The sequence below is a fragment of the Falco cherrug genome, chromosome 3 (assembly GCF_023634085.1).
Source record: "Falco cherrug isolate bFalChe1 chromosome 3, bFalChe1.pri, whole genome shotgun sequence".
NCBI lineage: Eukaryota > Metazoa > Chordata > Aves > Falconiformes > Falconidae > Falco > Falco cherrug.
Window position 1 is genome coordinate 62,252,324 of NC_073699.1, and position 20,749 is coordinate 62,273,072.

General features: G+C 42.2%; 1 protein-coding gene and 1 long non-coding RNA gene across 19 annotated transcripts in view; one reads left to right on the forward strand and one right to left on the reverse strand.

Annotated features, from left to right (window-relative positions):
* The window catches only part of LOC129735637 (uncharacterized), a 31,416-nt gene extending 21,759 nt beyond the window's left edge, over window positions 1-9,657 (forward strand). Inside the window, exons 2-6 of one of the 2 annotated variants that reach the window (XR_008731406.1) lie at window positions 1,800-1,990; window positions 2,597-3,964; window positions 4,724-4,881; window positions 8,816-8,976; window positions 9,522-9,657. This is a non-coding gene — a long non-coding RNA (uncharacterized LOC129735637). The remainder of the gene's footprint in view (window positions 1-1,799; window positions 1,991-2,596; window positions 3,965-4,723; window positions 4,882-8,815; window positions 8,977-9,521) is intronic. The other variant, XR_008731407.1, reaches the window with a different exon arrangement.
* PIEZO2 (piezo type mechanosensitive ion channel component 2) overlaps window positions 6,260-20,749 on the reverse strand; it is a 315,029-nt gene continuing 300,539 nt past the window's right edge. For all 17 annotated transcript variants that reach the window (XM_055705165.1, XM_055705169.1, XM_055705178.1 and 14 more), the window contains 8 exons: window positions 20,410-20,557; window positions 17,768-17,956; window positions 17,235-17,327; window positions 15,347-15,519; window positions 13,189-13,305; window positions 11,085-11,164; window positions 9,536-9,716; window positions 6,260-8,668 (listed from right to left, as the gene is read on the reverse strand). In XM_055705165.1, the coding sequence (XP_055561140.1) occupies window positions 8,416-8,668; window positions 9,536-9,716; window positions 11,085-11,164; window positions 13,189-13,305; window positions 15,347-15,519; window positions 17,235-17,327; window positions 17,768-17,956; window positions 20,410-20,557 (1,234 nt within the window). In that variant the 3' untranslated portion in view covers window positions 6,260-8,415. The remainder of the gene's footprint in view (window positions 8,669-9,535; window positions 9,717-11,084; window positions 11,165-13,188; window positions 13,306-15,346; window positions 15,520-17,234; window positions 17,328-17,767; window positions 17,957-20,409; window positions 20,558-20,749) is intronic.

The window sequence follows — 20,749 nt, forward strand, 5'->3', positions numbered from 1 at the left end:
AGTAAAACCAGATTCCCTCTGAAAAAGGGTACCATCTCACCAAAGCCTTTGAAGGAGGTTTGGGTTGCAACCAGAGCACTTTACGCTAGCAGGAAATCCTCATACGTTTGAACAGTTGTGGTACCCCATACCTGGTGGTGCCACAGGCAACAAGAAAGGAGCAGGAGGAGGAAATGAAAGGACTACGTGTGCTGTTACTGGTGAAGGGAGGCAGGAAGAGATGGCCACAATACCTCTGAGCTCTGTGTGTGATGTGTGCCCCTTTAGATAACCAGCCCTGGCCTGGGCTCGTGATTTGGTGAGTTCAGAGCCTGGGCAGGGGCAGGGCTGGGGTTTTCATTTCGTGCATTTTGCTGGTTGCAAGCGTATAGGTAATTTCTGCATACTGAGGAGAGAGAAAGATGGTTTCTTTCGTATGGGAATAATTCCCCAGTTATTACTGAGGGAGGAAACTCTGCAGGTCCAGCTAGTCTTCTCTATAGTAAAATATTGTTTTCATTAGATTTTTGTTTTAGTAACAGCTTTAAGTAGCAGTCAGTGGAACTGGCCTTGGGAGGTGCCTGTCAGGCCAGGAAAGGCAAGGAGAGGTGTTTGGTGACCGCTTGCGTGGCTTTCTACTTGTGCAGCACATCTTTCAGGCAAATCTTGAAGCTTTGTTGTGAACGCTTTCCCATACCATGAACTTTATCAACTTGAAACATAGGATTGAAGGACTTCCTTCAATCATAGGACTCTGCTGGAATGATTCTGAATACTGTTTCTCCTCCAACTCTTTTTCTGCTGTCCTAAGTCTCCACCTTAACTCTTAATGTGCCCTACAAAAGGCTGTAGGAGAAGCCCTTCAGCACTGTGGAGCAGGGCTGTAGTGCATGCATAGCTTCTGCTCCCTTGGCCACTAAATGGGGAGTCTGCCTTTCCTGTTGCACGCTCTTAGGTTGCTTTGCTCTTGCTTTCCCTGAGCTTTTAATAAAACTTTAGATTTCCTCTGTTTTCCTTCCTCTCAAGAGAGAAGCAACGAAAAAATGATCTAAAATAGCCCCAATGCACACTGGGTAGAAACACCCTGTAAATATTGCAGTTTTGTTCTCCAGCATCGCTCAGGGATTACCCAGTTTAGCAAGTCAGGGAAAACTGTGAATGCTTCGATTACACAAACACTGGGAGCTGAACAGTTTGCCTTGTCACACACACAGGTGGGATTTCTGAGATCCCTGGTGTTACTTTGTGGGCTGTGTTGTCACGGCAGCTGTCCTTGCACTCACTTGCAAACTAGCACCACTACGTGCATATGCACACACCGTTTTCTAAATATAGCTGAGGAAAACATACTGCAGCTGAAATCTGCTTTTCCTCCTGTTTTCTGAAGTTGTGTCAGGACCACTGATGACTGTAACGAGGGAGGAAATGCATTCATAGGCTGGGAAAGAAAACCAGCAGGTTTCTTTGTTCGCTGTGGGCTGGGGAAATGAACAGTGGTGGTGATTCTGCTATCCTGCAGTAAATGAAAGAATCAGATGAGGCATTTTGGTTTGTCTCTTGGAATGTCTAAAGGTAAAGGAGTGGCCAGTATAAATGCTATTTTTTAGGTAGACGTTGATTAAAACCATGTCTTAGGAGCGCAGGCTTAGCTTTTGCCTGGAGAAGCCTCCCTAGCCATTGCTTCTACCATGAAATTCAGTCCCAAATTCCTTAAGAAAACCCCTTTGATAAGTGTTTTTTGTTTTTTGCTATATTTTTTTTCCCAGTGGAAATCAGAGAAAAGCGAGAGAATTAATTGAAGCTCCTGTTTCTCTTTGAAGGTGCTGGTGACACAGCTCTAAAGCTGATGTGGCACGGTGCAGAGGCATGTATGTGGACGCAGGCAACTTCTTCGAACGAGGCGCAGCTTCTTCCCAGGGCTTAGGCCCCCAATCTGACCTTTTGGTACACAACTTGGCTTTTACTGTGAGCACAAGCTACTATTGAGACACCTCTTGGAGCTGAAGTCCAGGTGAGTTTGTTGCTGTGGCTGCACGTGGTGCGTCCCTGCCGTGGGACCTGGGAAGCCCGTCCTGCACCCTCAGCATCCAGTCTGCTGAAATGTAAGCACTTTGATTTCAAGTGGTGTCTCTTTAAGCCGAGTTACCAGATAAATGATGGAAATGGGATATGACTGAAGCTTCATAAATATGACAACACCTTCTTGGCTATGCTGTTTCCCTCATCTCTGAAAAAAACACTCTATTTGAAACAGCAGAAAATCTTTATTGAATTTGCAGTCAGCTCCCTACCACCTTACAATCGGCTGGTAAAATGCCCACAGGCTTCACGCAGGTGTCCTTGCTCTGCCTTGCCTATTAGGGCAGCATTGCACAGGTCGGCTGGACAGGAATAAATGGTGCGGACCCCGTGTTCCACAGCAGGGATCACTGAGGGAGATGCAGGGTGATGCTTGCCACTGCTACCACGTGGTTGCTCTAAGAACTGCTTAGCTGAAACACAATTTCCATAATACAGTGGAAAAATGAAAACTCAGCACTGCAGAAGTGAGTCAGGGCCGCCAAACCTGAGGCTACAGAAAACTGGATCATCTTCAGTTTAGTGCTTGATGCTGCAGGAACCACCTGGGTTTGCAAGGAGAGGGGCAGCACGAGAACGTTTTCTGTCCGTGTGGTGCTGACAACTGTGATGGCTTTTTTACCCTTCTGGCTAACGAGTGCTGCCTCTCGCAAAGCATCACCTCACCGTTTACCTCATCAGAACATTGGGTAAAAAATAATGAAATAAAAAAGGAGCAGCTGCTTCAGTTTAAAAGGTGAGTTTGTGGGCAGGTGAGGAAAGAGAAAGCAGTGTTCAGCTCCGGGTGTCGGGCTTCTCCCCTGGCCACTCAGTCGAGTGCCCTTTCCCTAGGCAGGGGTGAAGCTAAGGTAGGAGCTGCTGAGGGGTCCGTTTTCAGGGAGTTAGCATTTATTTATTTACTTGCAAGAGAGAATGGTAATTGGGGGTACCTTGGTGGGGTAATAGTTCACAAAGAATTATGACTTTTTTTCTGTCTTCTGACCCTGGCTGCTGTGCAGGAGAGTGAAAAAATGGGATATAAAAAGAGCAGCCCGAGCGTGTGGTGTGTGGCAAAGGCACATGGAAGCTTCAAGCACTCACTAGGAGCGGACCCCAGGGACACCCCCTTCCTTTTGGCACCTTATTTCATGTAAGAGAGCAGGCTGATCTGCTCAACAGCTGCCAGGCTGAGTGGTTGCTGTTGTCCTGATGCAGCACCTCAGTGACATTTACCGAAACCAGCCACTGCTTTCCAGGCAGCTGCAGCTGCCTTGGGAGCTCAAGCATTTTGGAAAGAGCACCACACACATCAGATAAAATCCCTTCTCAGCCTCCTGGCTCTCATGTAAAGTGAAGCGCCTGCACAAAGGTGATGGCCAAGAGCTCAGGAAATGCTCCAAACACTTCTTGGACTGAGTATTCACCAAATTTGTGAAGAACTCAGAGTAAAGGTGCCAGCATTAGCTCTTACCAGACTTGGCCTCCTTCATCCATGCCTGATTCTCCATCTTGGACCTTGAAACAGCCATGCCACTGTTTCCTGAGGAAGCACAGCAGAATCAGCATGTCCTCTGCCAGCGCCTGGAAAGCAATGTTTCTGCCAGCTAAACAGAGGAACTGTACTCTGGTAAACGTGTGCATCAGGCTGGTTGTATTAATCACAATGCTTTTAGTATGTGGTAACCATAAAGTGATCTGTGTTTTGCAATTTTCTCCTTTAGTTTGGCCTCACAGCCATGGTTATCTGCTAGCTAGCTTGCTGGGCCAAGGTCCAGGGCATCCAAAGAAGTGCCTGGTGGCCAAGCCACTTCCAGACTGGCCCTCTGATGAGGGCAGCAGAGCTGAGGGACTGCAGACCCTGCTTGCTGGAGACTTTAAACACACAGTGGCTTCCAGAGCAGAAATGACAAGTTGCCATGCTACAAAGGTGAGAGAAGGAAATCCAAATGAGTATGGGGAAAACCTCTGTTCACCTTGAGGGTGGTTGAGCACTGGGATAGCTCAGAGATGTTGTGACATTGCCATCTTTGGAGATTGCCAGACTGCAACTGGACAAGTCCCTGAGCAAAGTGATCTTATGTTGAAGTTTGTCCTCCTTTAACAGTACGCATGGTCAGAAAAGCATAGGTTCAGCACTCTGGCTTCTGTAGTCCAAGGGTAGTTTTTTTGGACTGTTGGCTTAGTTCAGCCTCACAAAGAAAGATTTTTGCTATTTCTTTTCACAAAAGCTGTGAGCTAGGTTGGAAATATACCTTTTGTGATAATACCATAAACATTGTTATTGCAGACACTGAGGGATAGGATAAGATGGATAGGATAGGATAGGATAGACTAGACTATTTCAGTTCGAAGGGACCTACAGTGATCATCTACTCCCGACTGCCTGACCAATTCAGGCTGACCAAGTTAAAGCACGCTGTTAAGGGCACTGTCCAGATGCTTCTTAAACACTGACAGGCTTGGGGCATCGACCACCTCTTGAGAAAGCCTGTTCCAGTGTTTGGTCACCCTCTTGGTGAATAAATGCTTCCTCATGTTCAGTCTAAACCTCCCTTTGGCACAGCTTTGAACTTGCAGCTTCTTTGGAAACACTGAAATACCAAGTCCTGTAAAGGAAGTAAACCCACTGGTGCTTATAAAACAAAACTGATTTTATTCTAAGTCTGTCTCTTCTTTTCTTACCTAGGCTTACACCATTGAAGAGCTGCTCCTGTGTTGAACAAAACAGGAAGGAGTCCTAAAACCTAGGAACTAACCACAAGGATCTAGTTCATTGAAGTCTGACCTGGTAACCTTCTAAACGGCCATTTGATCCCATCCATCAAATTCAGTCCATTTGTATAGGTAAGGGCTTACGTTATCATCTTGTGAGCCATAATTTCTTGATTACAAGGGTGGAAGAGGGAAAACTGGACCTTTCACTGGCACTGCTTAGCTCTGAAAAATTGGACACAGGGGATTACTAAGGTTTGTCTGTAAGTACAATTATTTCCGTGTAACTATACTGTTGCTTTGGATCTGATGGCTGTATTCTGACATTTTGGAGGTGGTTGTTACAGCAGCCAATATACTGTCTTTGGTAAGCTACTTCGTCTCCATCAGAATCCTGAAGTCGTGACACAATTCAGGTTGTAAGGGACCTCAGGAGGCTTCAGGTCAAACCTCCCATGCAAAACAAGGCCAGTTACAAGTTGCTCAGGGCCTGTCCTGTCAAGTTTTGAAAACCTCCATGGCTGAAGATCCCATAGCTTCCCTGGGCATTTGCTCCAGTGTTTGACTATCCTCATCGTAAAAATTATTTTCCTCCTATTTAATCAGACTCTCCCTTATTGCAACTTGTGTCTGTTGCCTCTTGATCTATCACTGTGCAGCTCTGCAGAGCTTGTCTCCACCTCTTCTGTACCTTGCAATTAGGTAGCTGCAGATACAAACAAGCTCTCCCTTTGGACTTCTTTTTAAGGCTGTACAAGCCCAGCTCCCTCAGCCCTTCCTTGCATACCATGCCCTCCAGTCCTCTGCCAGACTCAGTCCAGTATGTGTGTCTGTCTGGCACTGGAGACCCCAAACCTGCATGTAGTTCTCCAGATGTGGTCTCAGAAGTGCTGAATAGAGGGGACTACAAGTCCTTTGGCTTTCAGCCATGCTTTTGTAAATGCAGCCCAATATGCTGTTGGCTTTGTTTGCCTCGGGGCACACTGCTGATATACATGCAGCTACCACCCGGGTCCTGGTTCCTTTTATTGTAAATCTGTGCCCTACCCACCTACCTAGTCTGACTTGCTGCGTGGGGTTAGTCTGCCTCAGGTGAAGGGCTTTGCACTTGTCTTAGTACCTGGCAGCTCCTTTCTCCAGCATCTTGAGGTCTGCCTTGAAAGGCAGCCCTGCCCACCCTGTAAACAACTGCCCGCCCCATGCCCCAGGAGGGCAGCTGACACAGGTTATCACAAACCTCCCCAGACCCAGATTTGGTGTGGTCCAAAAATTTGCTGGCAGTGCACACTGTGATGTCCTCCAGATTGTTAATAAAGGCATTAGACGGTACTGGTCCCAGTATTGACTCCCTAAAGCATGCCACTAGAAACTGGCTGCCTGTTTGACTTTTGCTGCATGGTAGGGCTCAAAGGATGGTCAGCAGCAGCACGGATCTCACCTGTTGTAGTTAGCTATTCAGTTCGTGTCACCAATTTGACTATATGTTGTGTTAAAAAAATAAATAAAAAAACAACAGAAGAATCCTTTTATTTTCAAAGTTTGATCAATCCATGAAAGAAAGAGCAGCACATTTCTGCAAAGCCAAAATAACTGTACAGCTCATTCTGCAGACAGATTTTTCTCACCAGAAAGGAAGTGCCTCTGAAAGAAAAGGAACCAGGAAGGGAGCCAGGACCAACTGTGGCCAGCATGGTTCTGCTGGCTGGGTACCTTTAGAAACACATTACAGCCTCTACACTTCTCCTTCCAGCGTTGCTCTCCTTAAAAATCACTGAACGCCCAGGTGAGGATCCATCTAACCATAAGGGACATTTTAGCATCCCTGTTGGATCCTACATCAGGGCTGCCCTGTATATTTTGATTTTCATTCGCAAGTCCTGTGGAAGAAATGGAGAAAAAACTCTCCACCAGGGGAATGCTGCCTGGATGTATGAGCGGCCACCTTTCCATTACACTTTGGAGGAAATCAGGTTGTCTTCCAGTGAGTTCCAGTCACCAAATTATTTTATTGTCACAATATGATGAAGCGATTTCTATTTTGTGCACTTCATGGTGCTCAAAATGTTAGTTTTCACAGTATAGAATGGTTGTGACAGCATTTGTCATGGAAGCACTCAGCAGAGTATGTTGAAACTTCATTTAGTTGTGCTGTTTTATGAAGTTCTGCAGTAAAATGTGCCAGCAAATTATGTTGTATTAGTTTTTTTTCCGGTGATTAACTAATCATTCATATAATAAATAGCAGCTAACTACAAGAAAGAGATTTATTTGTCACAGAGTTAGAAGAATGTCAAACTTTTCCCATTTCATGTAAAAAGGCAGAGGAAAAAATACTTCTAAAATGACTTTGCAACATGTGCTTTATTTTAAGTCATTACTGAATCAAAACTACACAGTATACCCTTTTAACATATCTTACCCACTGAATGATTTTTTTCTCAATATTTGTTTCTAACATGGAATGAAACCTACATCGCAATTGTAAATTTTCATGCTACAATGTTCTCTAATGAGCCATTTGTGTCACTAATAATAGTAATTTAAGAAAAAGGCCATTTTTGAAGCTCATACGTATGTCTATATTTGGGAACTTAAAAAAAACCCGTCTCAGATGTAAAAATGTGACTTGGAATATGTAAACATTTTTGTATACCTGAAACACTGGAAGAAGAATTTCAGCAAACAGCAAAACAATGGTTGCCTTAAATCATCGAAATGGGAAAAAGCATGTCATGGGGAGCAGAGAGAAGCACACACTATTCAGTCTTTAAAGGGTTATAAGAAATGACATAGCTCCTTAGGTCACTGAAATCACTTTCTTTTCTCATCTAATGGAAAGCAGTAACTTTGAAGAGAATGGCCCAGCAGAACACCCCAATAATTCACCATAATTATTCTAGCCATTGGTTAACCTTGACGAACTGCACCATAATTATTCTAGCCATTGGTTAACCTTGACGAACTGTCAAGTTTCAGTTGCTTTTTTTTTGTTTTTCCTGAGAAAAGTCATTGATGTTTGGTGGAAACGTCTTCCATGACTGTACAAATAAAATAAGGCATTTAAAGAGATTGTTACTGGTTTTCTTTTTGCTAACAGAGGCTTGTCCACAGTGTCCTTTGTACATCAAAACCTCTGCTTTTCTACAAATGGGTATGGCTAGAATGTCTTCAGTTCCCACTGTGGCCCTGGGTCTTGGGTGTCCTGAAGGCTAGTCAGCGTCCCATTACTGTAGCTTGAAAGTCAGTGATGTACAACAGCATATTGCACAATCCAATCCGTATGGCTCCAGGAAGGGTTAAGAAGGTACACTGGAGTCATCTGTGGGTTCAGTCCTTTCTTTTCTCTTTAAGTTGTAATGATTGTCTGGAAAGTGAAATTAGCCAGACAAAGATGCAAACTTTGTTGATTAAATTACAAAGCAGTCCCCAGATTGTAGAGGAGTGGCACATTAAAAACAACAAATCATCCAACCTTCTTCACTGTTGATCCTTAATTTGAAAGGCAGCATGGATTCCTAAGGCCGTAGCTTCCAGGACTCCGTCAGTGAAAAATCATTGCTACCTAACTATAAAAGGCTTAGCTCTTAAGAGAATATTGTGCTTTTTTTATTTTTCCTTTAAAATTCAGATGAAATCAACTTGATTCGCAGTGTGACTCCAAAGAGATCAATTAGTTTTTTCCCTAGTCCACTTGATCATAGTCTCTGGTGAACGATACAGGAATATCAGTTTGGCATACAGATCTTCTTCTAGTTCCAGTTCGCCAGTCTCTCGCACTAAGAAAATGTCAGTACACAACTTCAAGATTCGGTCTACGTTGGGTAGCTCCTCAAACATGATGGAGTGAGAGATCCCACTGAAAAATTCGCGGACGAACTTCCCTATCACCAGGACAACTGAGGCATATAGTCCCATGATGCTGAAAAGAAAAGAAGGAAAGAGCTCAAATCATGCCTTGAAAAAGGGTCAGCCAGGTGTGAGGGAGCTCATCTACAGGGCTAAGTGAAGTCTGTCAACCGAGTGAACATTAATTTCTAATTAGGATCCTGTTTCTGCTGTGCTGCAGGATGAAAGAAAATAAGTTCTCTTGAACACAGAAGTCTGGGAACATAAACAGCTGAGGCTGCTGACTTAAATAGTTTAACCCCAGCTGCTGATGGTCTTACGTCCTGTCTGCTACAGCTTGGAAGTCACAATGGGAAGTCTGACAAGTGCTGGCTGCTAAAGGTAAATGATCTGTCAGGTTTCACATCTAATATTTTTTATTAACATATGTAATAATTGGTGACAGACTAATGTTTATCTGTCCTCCCCTGATAATTCTCCTATGAGGCATTCTCCAAAGTGCCAGGAGGGCGTATCTCCAGGCAAGGCAATGTCTCCTGCCTTCCTCTGTCTGTGGAGATGTATTTCATAACTGTTTCACACCCAGGGTCCTGGATACAGGACTGGGCAGAGTTTGGGCAGAACCTGACCTGTAGTTAAACAAACATCTTTTTAATGATTTTAATTCAACAGGGAATTGGTGCAAAGGGTGCTTCTGCCTTTTTTCCCACTAGAGAGGAGGTATCGAGGGTAATACCATTCCTTACAAATATGAAGCCTTCTACAGATAACATTAATAGACATGAATTTGAAAATCTCACAAAACCCCTTTTCAAAGTGTTGTAATGTTCAAACAATACAACAACAAAAAAGAAATAAAACTGCAAAACCATCAAATGAAATCACCTCTACTTCTATCTTATCTACATTATTTTAATTTTACATAGAGATTCCTTCTTACCCATAACCAGCCAAGAATCCGAGGCTTGGTGGACTGACTTTATCACTGAATATGAAGAGTTCAAGACTCTCTTCAGATGTTTTGTATCTTTTTCCAAGCTGATTCAAAACCCACCACTCACGAACTCCCTCATCGGACACATTTTTGACTAGGGAAACTGTAATGTTTTCCCATCTGCAGTCTATTGAAAAAAAGAAATGTTAATATATATATACCAAGAATTGCAAAAGTCAAACTGTTTTGATTCAGATACTTCAAACATCTGCATGATAAAATGACTGAGAAATGTAGGAGTAAAGGTTTGTTATAATCCTAAAAATAATTTTAGTTATTTCTGTACAAAAGTACAATATCGAGACTTTTGTGGTTCTCCTTCTGTAGATCTCATCTGAATGTGCATTAAATCAATAAAATGTTTTGTATCACCTACATTTTCTTCTGTACAACTGTCAAATAATTTCAATATTTTCAGGCCACAGTGTCAATGATAGTCAGCATGTCTGTCTTTCAGACCTAAAGACAGACATTTAAGTTGGAGGAAGAGTGGTCAGCTTCTATGTGTCAAAGCGAAACTATCACTGTAAATTATTTATGTCTTGGTATAAAAGATGCTATACTTTTATATCAAGAAAAGCACACTGTCCTATTATGCACACTGATCACACAGACAGGAGGTGAACTCTGGCCCTCCTGATTTCTGGGAAACATAGAATAGCAGTGTATACGTTAATTAAAGTCCTTTTGAAGAATCTCACATTAATAGTTCTTTAGGATAGGACCTGACTAATGACAGTGAAGCACTTGTAACTTATTGCTACTCACAGAGCTACGCTGAACCTCAGGAATTATTTTTCCTAATTAATCTAATCATGCTCGCTAAACCTTGAACAGTAATGTACTACATAGTACTACTACGATGCCCGAGTGCCAAATTTAACCTCTGTCAAGCAAAGCGTTCTTAGATAAAGACTCGTTCCTACTTTTCCAACCCAACAGATATTTCAAATGCGTGTATGTATGTTTGCACGTATTCTGTATGTTTGTGAGTACCGGTATGCATTCTGATTGGGTAATAGCCCTCTGAAATTCAATGATTTAGCTAAGCTGGATTCTTTGTAGCCAATACGGAAGGAACAGTGGAAAAAAAATATCATTCAGTGTCACTATTTATGCCGAAGAGCTACATTTGCAGACCTGTGGCACTACTGACTGTAAGCAAGCAGGGAGATGCAGAGAAGTGATGCTTGTCATCACTTGCTCAGAAAACAACAAAAAGCAGTTCCTGAAAGCAGACTCGAAGGGAAGGTGCCAGACTTCATCCTTAGGAGTCCTTACTGTTAAATACAAAGCTAAAATACATCCAGATGCATTTTCTGCCTTAAACTGTATTACTTCAGAATGTCTCCCCAAGCTTGCAGGCATCAGGTAGAAACCATTGCAAGTGCATTTCAGCCTGAGGTGCCCCATAACAGCTCAGTGAATGTGCAAGTGTGAGTGCTGTGTTGCACTTCTTCAACCATACTCTGCTTTCTATGGTCTGGACACATACCTGTCAATAGCTGCTTTATGGGTTTTGCCAGAGAATCACTAGGAGCCTTGATGTAGTATGGGTACACTGTCTCTAATGTTCTGGAAAAAATGAGAAAGCAAATATTTCATATTTTTATACCTCTAAAATAATTTAGAAATGACTAACAGGGATATACACAGTTCCCGGTAATTCTTGGCTTAAGCTATGATTTTATAGTGTTCAGATGTCACATCTGAAAGGTAGCTGGATTTATTAACTATGTTCTGTCAGTACTTCAGCAGGGAGCTCCATCCATAATGTTGCCATTCACACGCCATGAATCCCACACACCTGGGGCATGTGTGTTTGCAAGGAATGTAGACTTTATATTTTGTTCCCATTTTTAACAAAGCTGCTTTTATAGTCAGCTATACAAACAGCACAAAGAAAGGCAACACACCACCAGTAGTACACAAGCTAGAAAAATATGTAGCTAGAAAAATATGTGGTGAGAGCAGTTATTACTTCAGACTTGCAAGATGTTTCGATAATAACACCTGAAAAGCGTGAGAATTTTTGCCAGAATCTTTCATCAGGAAATATTTTCACAGTTTGCAGGAGGATTTCAAACTTAAAAAGAAAGATGTTTGTAAAAGTTCTTCCATTGGAGTAAAAAATCAGATCACTTTCAGTGGGAATAAGTTACCGGCATCCAGAGAGAGAGACATTTCATTAAAAGCAGAGATACTTTCCCAGCTTTTTCCTCAAATGACTGAACAATTCTAGGGGAGGAGAGCTCTCAGGGAAGTCCTGTGATGCTCAGCTATATTGCATACACCAGGCTGCGGAAGAACAGAGGTGGCCAATTTAAACCCCCTCCTGATCACTCCAGCAGGCCCAAAAGATAGCGAAGAGCTCAGCAGCTAAGTTGTCCCAGCAGAGGTGGTGGCAGAAAGCTCCCTGCTGAAGTAGTCAAATGGCTACTAGCTGCCACAACCACTTTTTCTTTATGACAAAGTAAAAAAAGGATTAAATCAACAATATTATTGCAACACGAGCAAATGCGGGTATATCTTCTATGTTACTGCTTGCCTCCTGCAAAGAGAGAATTACAAATTAATTACCTCTTCCTGCAAACGAGCAAAATCTACCCTCCTTGGCACTACATCACCTTAGGAAATATTCCTGTACCCTCACACAACAGAAAAGTAGAAGAGGCATAGAATATTTTTTAAATGTGATGATCAGATGTGCAACAGCAGTCTGTCTGGATATACAAGTGTGTGTGGGTGCAGAAAAATAGCTTTGCACAGAGAAGACTAATTTCATTTCCACCTACTAATAGATATGAACCTCTCAGAGATTTCACTTATCCCAGCTGGTCTCAGCTTTAACTTTTCAACTCTTGTGGCCACAAATCAGATCAGGTGGCCTTCAGGGATGACATGTTGGCTTAGCACTATTTAGAGACTACTGCTGTAAAGTAATCCCCCGCGAGCAGGTGGAACAGGAAGAGCCAGACTCCTTTCGAATCTGAAGAGGCACCACTGCTGTTAATGCTATAAGGCTATATCCACAGAATAATGTTTGATACTCATATGAAGAGCATGCTCTTTCTGCCTTGTGAATTTCCATTACAGGAAAAGATCTGATGTCAGAAACAACTGTAGATGTTACCCTTTCACCGCAGTGATTTAAAGCTTCCTTGCTAATCTAATACTATTCAAGAATAACAATGAGAAATACGGTCTGGATGGCTATTTAGAACAAAGAAATCATCAATACAACAGCCTCAGATCAAGCTGAAGTAACTTGAAGAGTTTAACTGTGAATTCACCATATTGAACTTGTGCTTATCCAATAAATCAAAGAAAAGTAGCTAATAGCTTCACCATGCTTGCTGGTGGTGTTCCAGTGTTCGTAGTCTTCGTAGCCTGAATTTATCATAGGAAATAAGCTTTTAACCTTCATGTTACTATTATGCTACTTCAATGCTGTTGGCCTTCGTGAACAAGGCTCCAAAGCTATTAGAGGGAGGATAGATGGGCAGGCAAATGATACAGCTGCACAAGCCTGACCTCCTTAGGAAATTAGGTTTTAAAAGGGAAGCTTTGCATATAAATAGGCAAAGAAAATAACTTACACCTTTTCCAGCTGCTGTCCAGACATCATTGTAGCAATCTCTCTTCTGGTGTTCTCTCGTAGACTAAAGGTGAGTTTATCTGATGCTATTTCGGCTTTGGCACCAAGGGTGAGATTTCTGTTGTAAGTAAAAGGGAAGACACGTTGTCAGCCTACGAGGGCATAACCTAAACCAGGGGTCCTCAAACTTTTTAAACAGGGGGCTGGCACACGGACGAAGTGGCAGGCTGCTTGGTTTCCCCCCCCAACCCTGGGCGGGGGGGTTCTTTAAATACCGGGGGCCGGATTGAGGACCCTGGGGGGCCGTATCCAGCCCACGGGCCGTAGTTTGAGGACCCCTGACCTAAACACTTGTTTGCTGCACACTAAAGCTAGCTGTCTAACTAGTCTTAACTGCACTGACCATGGCTATCCCAGTCTTTGCTAAAGCAAGCATCATGCTACCTGTACCTGAGATGGTGTGTTTTCCCACAAAGGCCATGCAGCTGCCTTAAAGGTATGTTTTTCTCACTGGCAATGCCTTTGTATGTATTACAGGACAATGATGGCAGATTAATGCCATTTTGCTCATTAAAACAGAATGGGAAAGAGTATTTTCTGTGTCAGACAAGCTAAGGATGCTGCAGCCAGCTACAGCTTCCCAACCTCCCACCTCTGCCCAGCAGAAACCTGTGGCTGACAGGACCCCCCTGCCTCCCCGAAGTCTTCGCGCCAGCTGCAGAACACAGCTGGGGCAGGATCAGCCTTCACACAATGCCTTGTGCCATGCTTTGCTCTCAGGATGCGGCAGCTGGGTTAGGGCAGCTCCTGGGCTGCTGGGGGCTGCAGAGAAACATCCCCTGCAGATGATGTGCAGAGGCAGAAAGTGTGTACACTGCCTGAGCGACACAACAGGCTCATCTTACAGCTGCTTGTGGTCTCCTGGCCTAGATGAAAGACAGCAGTTTCCCTTTAGGGAGAAAAAGTGGAAGGTCGCTGTGGTAAGTCTTTGCCACTTTTAGTCATTCACGGTCATAATGTAATCCACAGGATGTAATTTGAGGGTGAAAAAGGTCTCTTTCAACTAGTGTATGAATGTTTGTAGTTATGCAAGCATATGAGCAAACTGAGTAGTAGTATTAAAAATTAATATAAAGTTCAGAAATGATGGAGTGATGTAATTCACTAGCTAATACCGCATGCTTCCAGGAAAAAAAGGGGGGGGGTCAAATAAAGTTGAATTAAGGGTGCAGATTCATTACAAGCCTGTTGTTCAATGTGGAAGGAATGATCCAGTGAGTTCAGAGCTCCCACAGTGATTCAGCTGACCTTCTTGTGCACAGTCTTTTGCTGAAGATTGCTATAACAATGCAGTGTCTACTTCCAACAAAACAGGTAGGTACTGGAGCTGCAAAGCTACTTAATTTCCATGGAGTGATGACTTAATTCCAATTTAATCCAGGAGTCCACAGGGATCCCAGCTGGCAGACAGTTGCCAACAAACCACCTCGGTGACTGGGCGTGCTCTAGCCTGCATGCAATTACTTTACATTCTAGGCTGCCTCTTGCAAAAACTTCATTGTAAAGTAATAGCTCACCAAGGCCAAAGGAATCACAAGTAAACAGGCAAAGATCTCAACAAAATGGATCTGTGCCACTGTTATGCTATTTGCATAACAAAGTCTCCGAGTATATGTGTATTTAAAAAATAGTTTGTGTCAGTTCCAGACACTCTTAATAAAAGAGGAGTGCACTTCTGTTTTTATTTCCTCATAGTTTTCTGCCTTAACTAGGTTTAAGTATTCAGTTCCCATAAATGCTAACAAGATGGTTGTTTGGGGCAGTGTATTTGAACATCTCCATCTAAAACTGGATAAAATGTTCTTATTTTTCTCTCCTTCCCCTCAAGTCCCATTGAAAACTCCACCCTGCCCTTTTAAATAATGTACTTGGAAGGTTCCACTTCCCTTTTTATTTTTTGAGAACTGCAGGCAACAAATGTTTTGCTGGGTAACAAAATCACTACTCTCTATCTCCTTCCCTCTCACTTTCAGGGTTTGTTGCTCTGCAGTACAACAGAATTTGCTGGAAAACTAAATGAAAAATGCAGCGTGGAAGTGTTCTGCTGAATGAACGCTTGGCAAATGATCCATCAGCCTCAGAACAGCCACGTTAATTACCTTTGAATGCTCCATGAAAGAACTACAGTGAACTCAGCTGAAAAATCCAGCAGTCCCTGTATCATTTTCTGTCTACTGGGAGGGCTGATGGTCCATAAAGAGTTTGAATTTCCCTCTAGATCTGCTAGAGTTATATCTTCTTTTCCATAGCCCTCTAGAAACTGCAAAGCAGCCTGTAGGTGCAAAAGAAGAAAACAAAATTTCCCAGTCACACTACCAATCAGGCAGAATTGTCAATGTTTGATTAATTGTAAGTGCAGTGGTTTGCATTGATTGTTTTCCTCAGTACCAACTGGGGCTTTAAATGGAAGGAGGAATAAATAAAGAATAGCCTAGCTAATAAGGCAAAACAAAAACAGCCCTGCTGTTTGAAGAATGATGGCCACATAGGCCACAGTGAGTCTGAAAGTTCATCAGGTAAACCTGTAGAGTCTACTTAAGTTGAAATTTTACTCTGTCTTATGTTAAGCACTTTTCTGCATCGAAAGAAGTCTGCAAAGGATAAGGCAACTTGAAAATCCTAACTTCCAAAGTCGATCAAGATTACAGTATTAATGCTATAATACATGGGCTATTTGGTAGGATCTAGCATGAAACATTGTTAATTCTTGAATGGGCTAGAAGCAAGCACCTTTTTTAAAGTTATATCTGATCAAACCCCAGTTACTTTAGTAATGCAACAGTTATTACTAGTCCTTTTCCTATAGAAACTTCTGATAATTTTGTGCATGTTGCACCACAAAATAGTGAGACTATGTTTAAATGTTTTGACATTTTAATGTCAAAACTTTTCTAGGCCATAGACACTTTCTTTTCCCAGAACTACATGTCCTCACTAGGCGGTAAAAGCGTGTGTGCTATAGGAACAAGACAGGGCTTAAAAGTGCCAGCACTGCTGTGTCCCCACAGCGTGTTTGTTTTGGCAGTACGCCAACAGCATCATGTCTCCTGAAGGTTTGTGTCATTTAGAGGGGAGGACATTATTCAGGCAATAGGACAACTAGGATTTCTGACTTCCATGATTTTGTGCAAAGATGTCTCAATTAATGGTAACTTGCCTTACCATAACCCAGCCCTGTTCTGACAAACGATCTGTCCAAACCTTTACTCATGCAATCCCTCTTTATGGAAACTGAAAAGGAAAAAGGCCTAAAAACCTAAAGATCCACCTGAGAAAAGTCTCAGGTAAAAGTTCTGTCCTGCCTTAGAAGATTGCTCAACTTGGTTACTGAGGAACCATAGCATGTAGTACTGAATGGCCCTGTTCTTGCTCACTGTACCCAGGCCTAAGCCTTTGTTGGAAATCGCTGTACCCGGTACTAGAAATCATAAATTAGGTAGACATATAAATAGAAGAAAATGGTAACAAGCCATTTTCATGTACAAGATCCTGGCAGGGTCACTTATGAAAGAAAGTTGAAAAGTGTAACTCTGAGGAAGACCACTTGAGTGAAGCCGAAGGACAGAACGACCCTCTAAAATTGATGCCAAGAGAAGACTCCGCCTAAACTCCACCCAGGCCCCTCCTAGACTCTGCCCATCATTAATATGCAACGAGATGTCATAATTACATGAATAATGCATGAGAAGACGTTGCAATCATGTATGTCAAATGTTTAAATTAGCCTGTTTCACACCTGTACTTCGGAGAAAGTTTCTGTGGTGCGAACCACCTCCTCCCCTGCACAGAAAATAAATACCTTGCTGCTAAAGTACAAAAAGTCTTTTAGTAGTTTTCTTCATTCTGAGGTTTTTTGGCATCAAAACATCTTCCAAATGATGGCAGTGCTGCTGACCACTTACAACTACACAAACACAGCTCAGAAAAGGCCTCCATGGAAACATGCACACATTTGTTAAGTAATGAGGTATTCTACATTTCACTTACAGTGTTACCCCTATAGCTTCCCAGAAACGCATTGAAACCAGTCTGATTCAAATCCTTGAGCTGACTCTGCTGAGCACTCATTGTAAAAATAGGCTGGGAAACAAAAGAACACAAACTTGTCACATTTACTTCGCATCAGCTGCTACATATGCAGTACAGCATCCTGTGCATCACAGTCCAAAACAATTATGGCACTCAATTCAACCGGAGAAGGTTATAGTATTATTCCACTGAGAAGCAAGATACCTCCAATTATATTTACCATGTGGGCCCGTAGGCAGCTATCTCAGCGTACCTGATATAGGATAATTTATTCAAATTACACTGACATTAGATTATGGTTTTAACTTGAAGATGAAGGTATTATTTTACATCAGTGATAAACAGTGGTTTTAAACCCAAAAGGGATCATTTGTGGGAGCTTGCCTGTTCTCTTGCATAAGGCAAGAGTTCAATTCAATGAACTGAATAAGAAATGGGACAAGGAAATAGTGCAAAAACAGAGTTTGCTTTTAGTCTTTCTTCTTTTTTACCTGATAACCTCCTAGAGTTATTGTGATTGATACATCTAGAGGCTTGTTGGTGATGCCTGCAACAGATTTGATTAAAGACATGAAGAGCAGTGGGAACCAGACAATACAAATCAGCAAGACGATAATCATGCCACCCATTCCATACTTCACAACTTTCTTTTTCTTCTGGCCTCTTGGTTGGGGATATCTCTGCAAAAGCAAACAGCAACATGGTAATGTCTCTTCTATCAGAGGTACGCTTGGTATGATTTGATGGGTGAATATATAACGATCTTAGGGCTTCCTATCTTCTGTGGTAATTTGCTACCCAGTGTCAGTCCAATTATTTTGAGATTTTTAGCCAAACCTGCACAGACACTGAATTTCTGGTAAGAGAGAAAACTGCCAAATGAACCCATGTCAAGTGTGTGTCTTGTGTGAAAAATATTGTAAACCTCCATGGTTCACAACTATAAAGAAGGGAAAAAATTGAGCAAGATAATTTGAATTTTCTGTCTGAATGAATGCGAGTATGAGCTCACAGGAACCAAACATAAAATAACAGCAGCAACCGTGATACAACAATTGGTTCAAAAAACTGCTATTGGGAATGACCCACTTGTATTTGTCCTTCCAAAAATTTTTCTCTCAAAGCTCCTTAAGACAGAATTACTGTCATAAAACTTGAGATGCTGCAAACTGTATTTCAGTGTGTATGGGGAAATGGTTTGCCAGCAACTGCCATGCACAATCAGTAGGACTGCCTGATATTGCACTACCTCCACACTCATTTCACACCTCACAAACAGTATTTGTTCACAGGCTCGAACCAATCTGTTTCTAGTGAATCTCACGCCAACTGCATTTAAATGTTTAAGGTTTTGTTGCTGTTCCTGGTCTTGACACTGCTGATGTAACACCCTCCCCTTTCTCAGCTTCTGAGACCAAAAGTGACTTTCCTTTTAGCCTTCTCTTTTCAAAGCAGATCACAGGGCATGTCTGTTCTGCCTTGTCCCTAACTTCCACTCTGTTATTGGCCTCATAGCTGAATACTTTAATAGCTTTAATAGCTTTACATCCTGTAAAATGCCTTACTATTACTGCAATTTATTTTGGTGTATACTTCTATAGGATTTAATTCTGCACAGCGTTTTAGGATCCTGTCTTTCATGCACTGCATACTGCATGTGCCAAATAAAGAGGCACTGTATTGCACTGCACCTCAAACACACACCAGGAATCTGGCTTTCAGGAAATTGTTCTTGCTTTACAACATGAATCCATAAAGCCCTAGGAGAATATTAAATTTGTAATACAATGCTGTATTTAAAACAAATCAGTTACTTTTCAAAAGCAGTGTATCAAATAATTTGTCTTGCACTACAGAATACTGTTTTCATTAAAATATCTTATCAAGATCAGCAGGAGTATATTATTTGTCTGTATGAGATTAGTTCAGGCACCTTTAAAGATGTTACTGAACAGCTCAGACAGCCTCTAGCAGTCAGAGTACTTAGGCACTACTCAATGTGAGAGGCAGACAGAGAGAATCAAAGTACCTTCAGCAACACTCATAAAGTCATGGGTAGTTATTTCACTACGTGGCATCAGCACACACATGTTAGCTTAGACGTGGAAACCTTCCCATGTCAGATCTGTATTACATACCATGCAGAGTGATCCTGTTGTAGTGTTAAAATGTGTAGCGAGATGGACAAAGTAGGACTGGATTATTACTCCTCTGACTCCTGACGCCTCTGATGACACCCCATTCATGGCAGAAATGGAAGTCATATAGAAAAAGCCTATATGCAAGATTTGTGTGCACTTCAGCTCTGAGTTAATCTAAGTGACATGCTTGGAAAGTAATTGCCATTAAGAGACAGGATTATAGTAAAAGTAGTACGTCAGTAACACTTAAAAATACAGCCATTTCATTGCAGATGTACAATTTCTGACTGGTTGGGTCACTCTTAAAAGAATGTTTAATTTCTTTTTCAAACTGGCAAAATAAGCAAGCATATGGTTGCAATCTTTATAGCGGTTATAAGGAATCCAGAATTTGCAAGTTTAATTTGAACTGAAGCTTAAATGATTTAAAGAGACTGAAATTTCAGGCAGACAAATGGGTTTATCTGGCCTGCAGTTCAGTTCTGGATGTGCAGGGACTCGCCTGAGATAAAGGAGGCAGCAGAGTTCCCTCTGCGGTTACATGAACCAGGTGTCCCTGGGACCTACACTGTGGAGGCATGAGGTCTTCCTTCTCCTGACCTTCCTCTTCAGCTACAGTTTCCCTGCTACTGCAGGTTACTCATTTAGTTGTTATAGACAAAACAAGCCTGTGTGAGTACCAGGACTTTCAACCCCGGCGTTGAAACTCAGGCATGCAATTCAGCTAGCAGCCGCATGCTTGTGAAGTTCACGCTAATGGTGGAAAAATCAGCTAGGCACAAAAGAGAAGCCATTTGAAGTTTCACTTGCTCACTGCCAACTAACACAAAGTAGCCCACAGTCTGAATATTTCTGAACATAAATGCCAGGTGTATCTTCTAACAAACTGCCTTTATGATTGATTTCCCAATTATTTAGGGACTCATGATTATTTCTTCTCATTTCTGCATGGTGGAGAGGAGGCCTGTATCACTCATACGGGGCTTCCTTACTTTTTCTGACTCGCGCCAACACTTCAGGATGAATATATGAGCATAGATATCTTCAACACAGATCCAGCTGGAAAGACTGAGAGTGGTATCTGTCCAAACCCAGTCCATTACTGCTCTCAGCTCAGTCAAAAATGGAACCAGGCGGAACCTGAAGGGAGACCACAGCAGATAACTCATCAGAAATGGGGGATCACATTGAACAAGCACAATAAGCATACATATGACAAGAGGGAGTATTAAGTCAATGTTAAAACACAGTTTAATGGGAGATTTTGCAGCCACAAATAAAATCATATCCTGAGATTGCACTGCTAGTACTGATGTTTTGGGGGTGGTATCT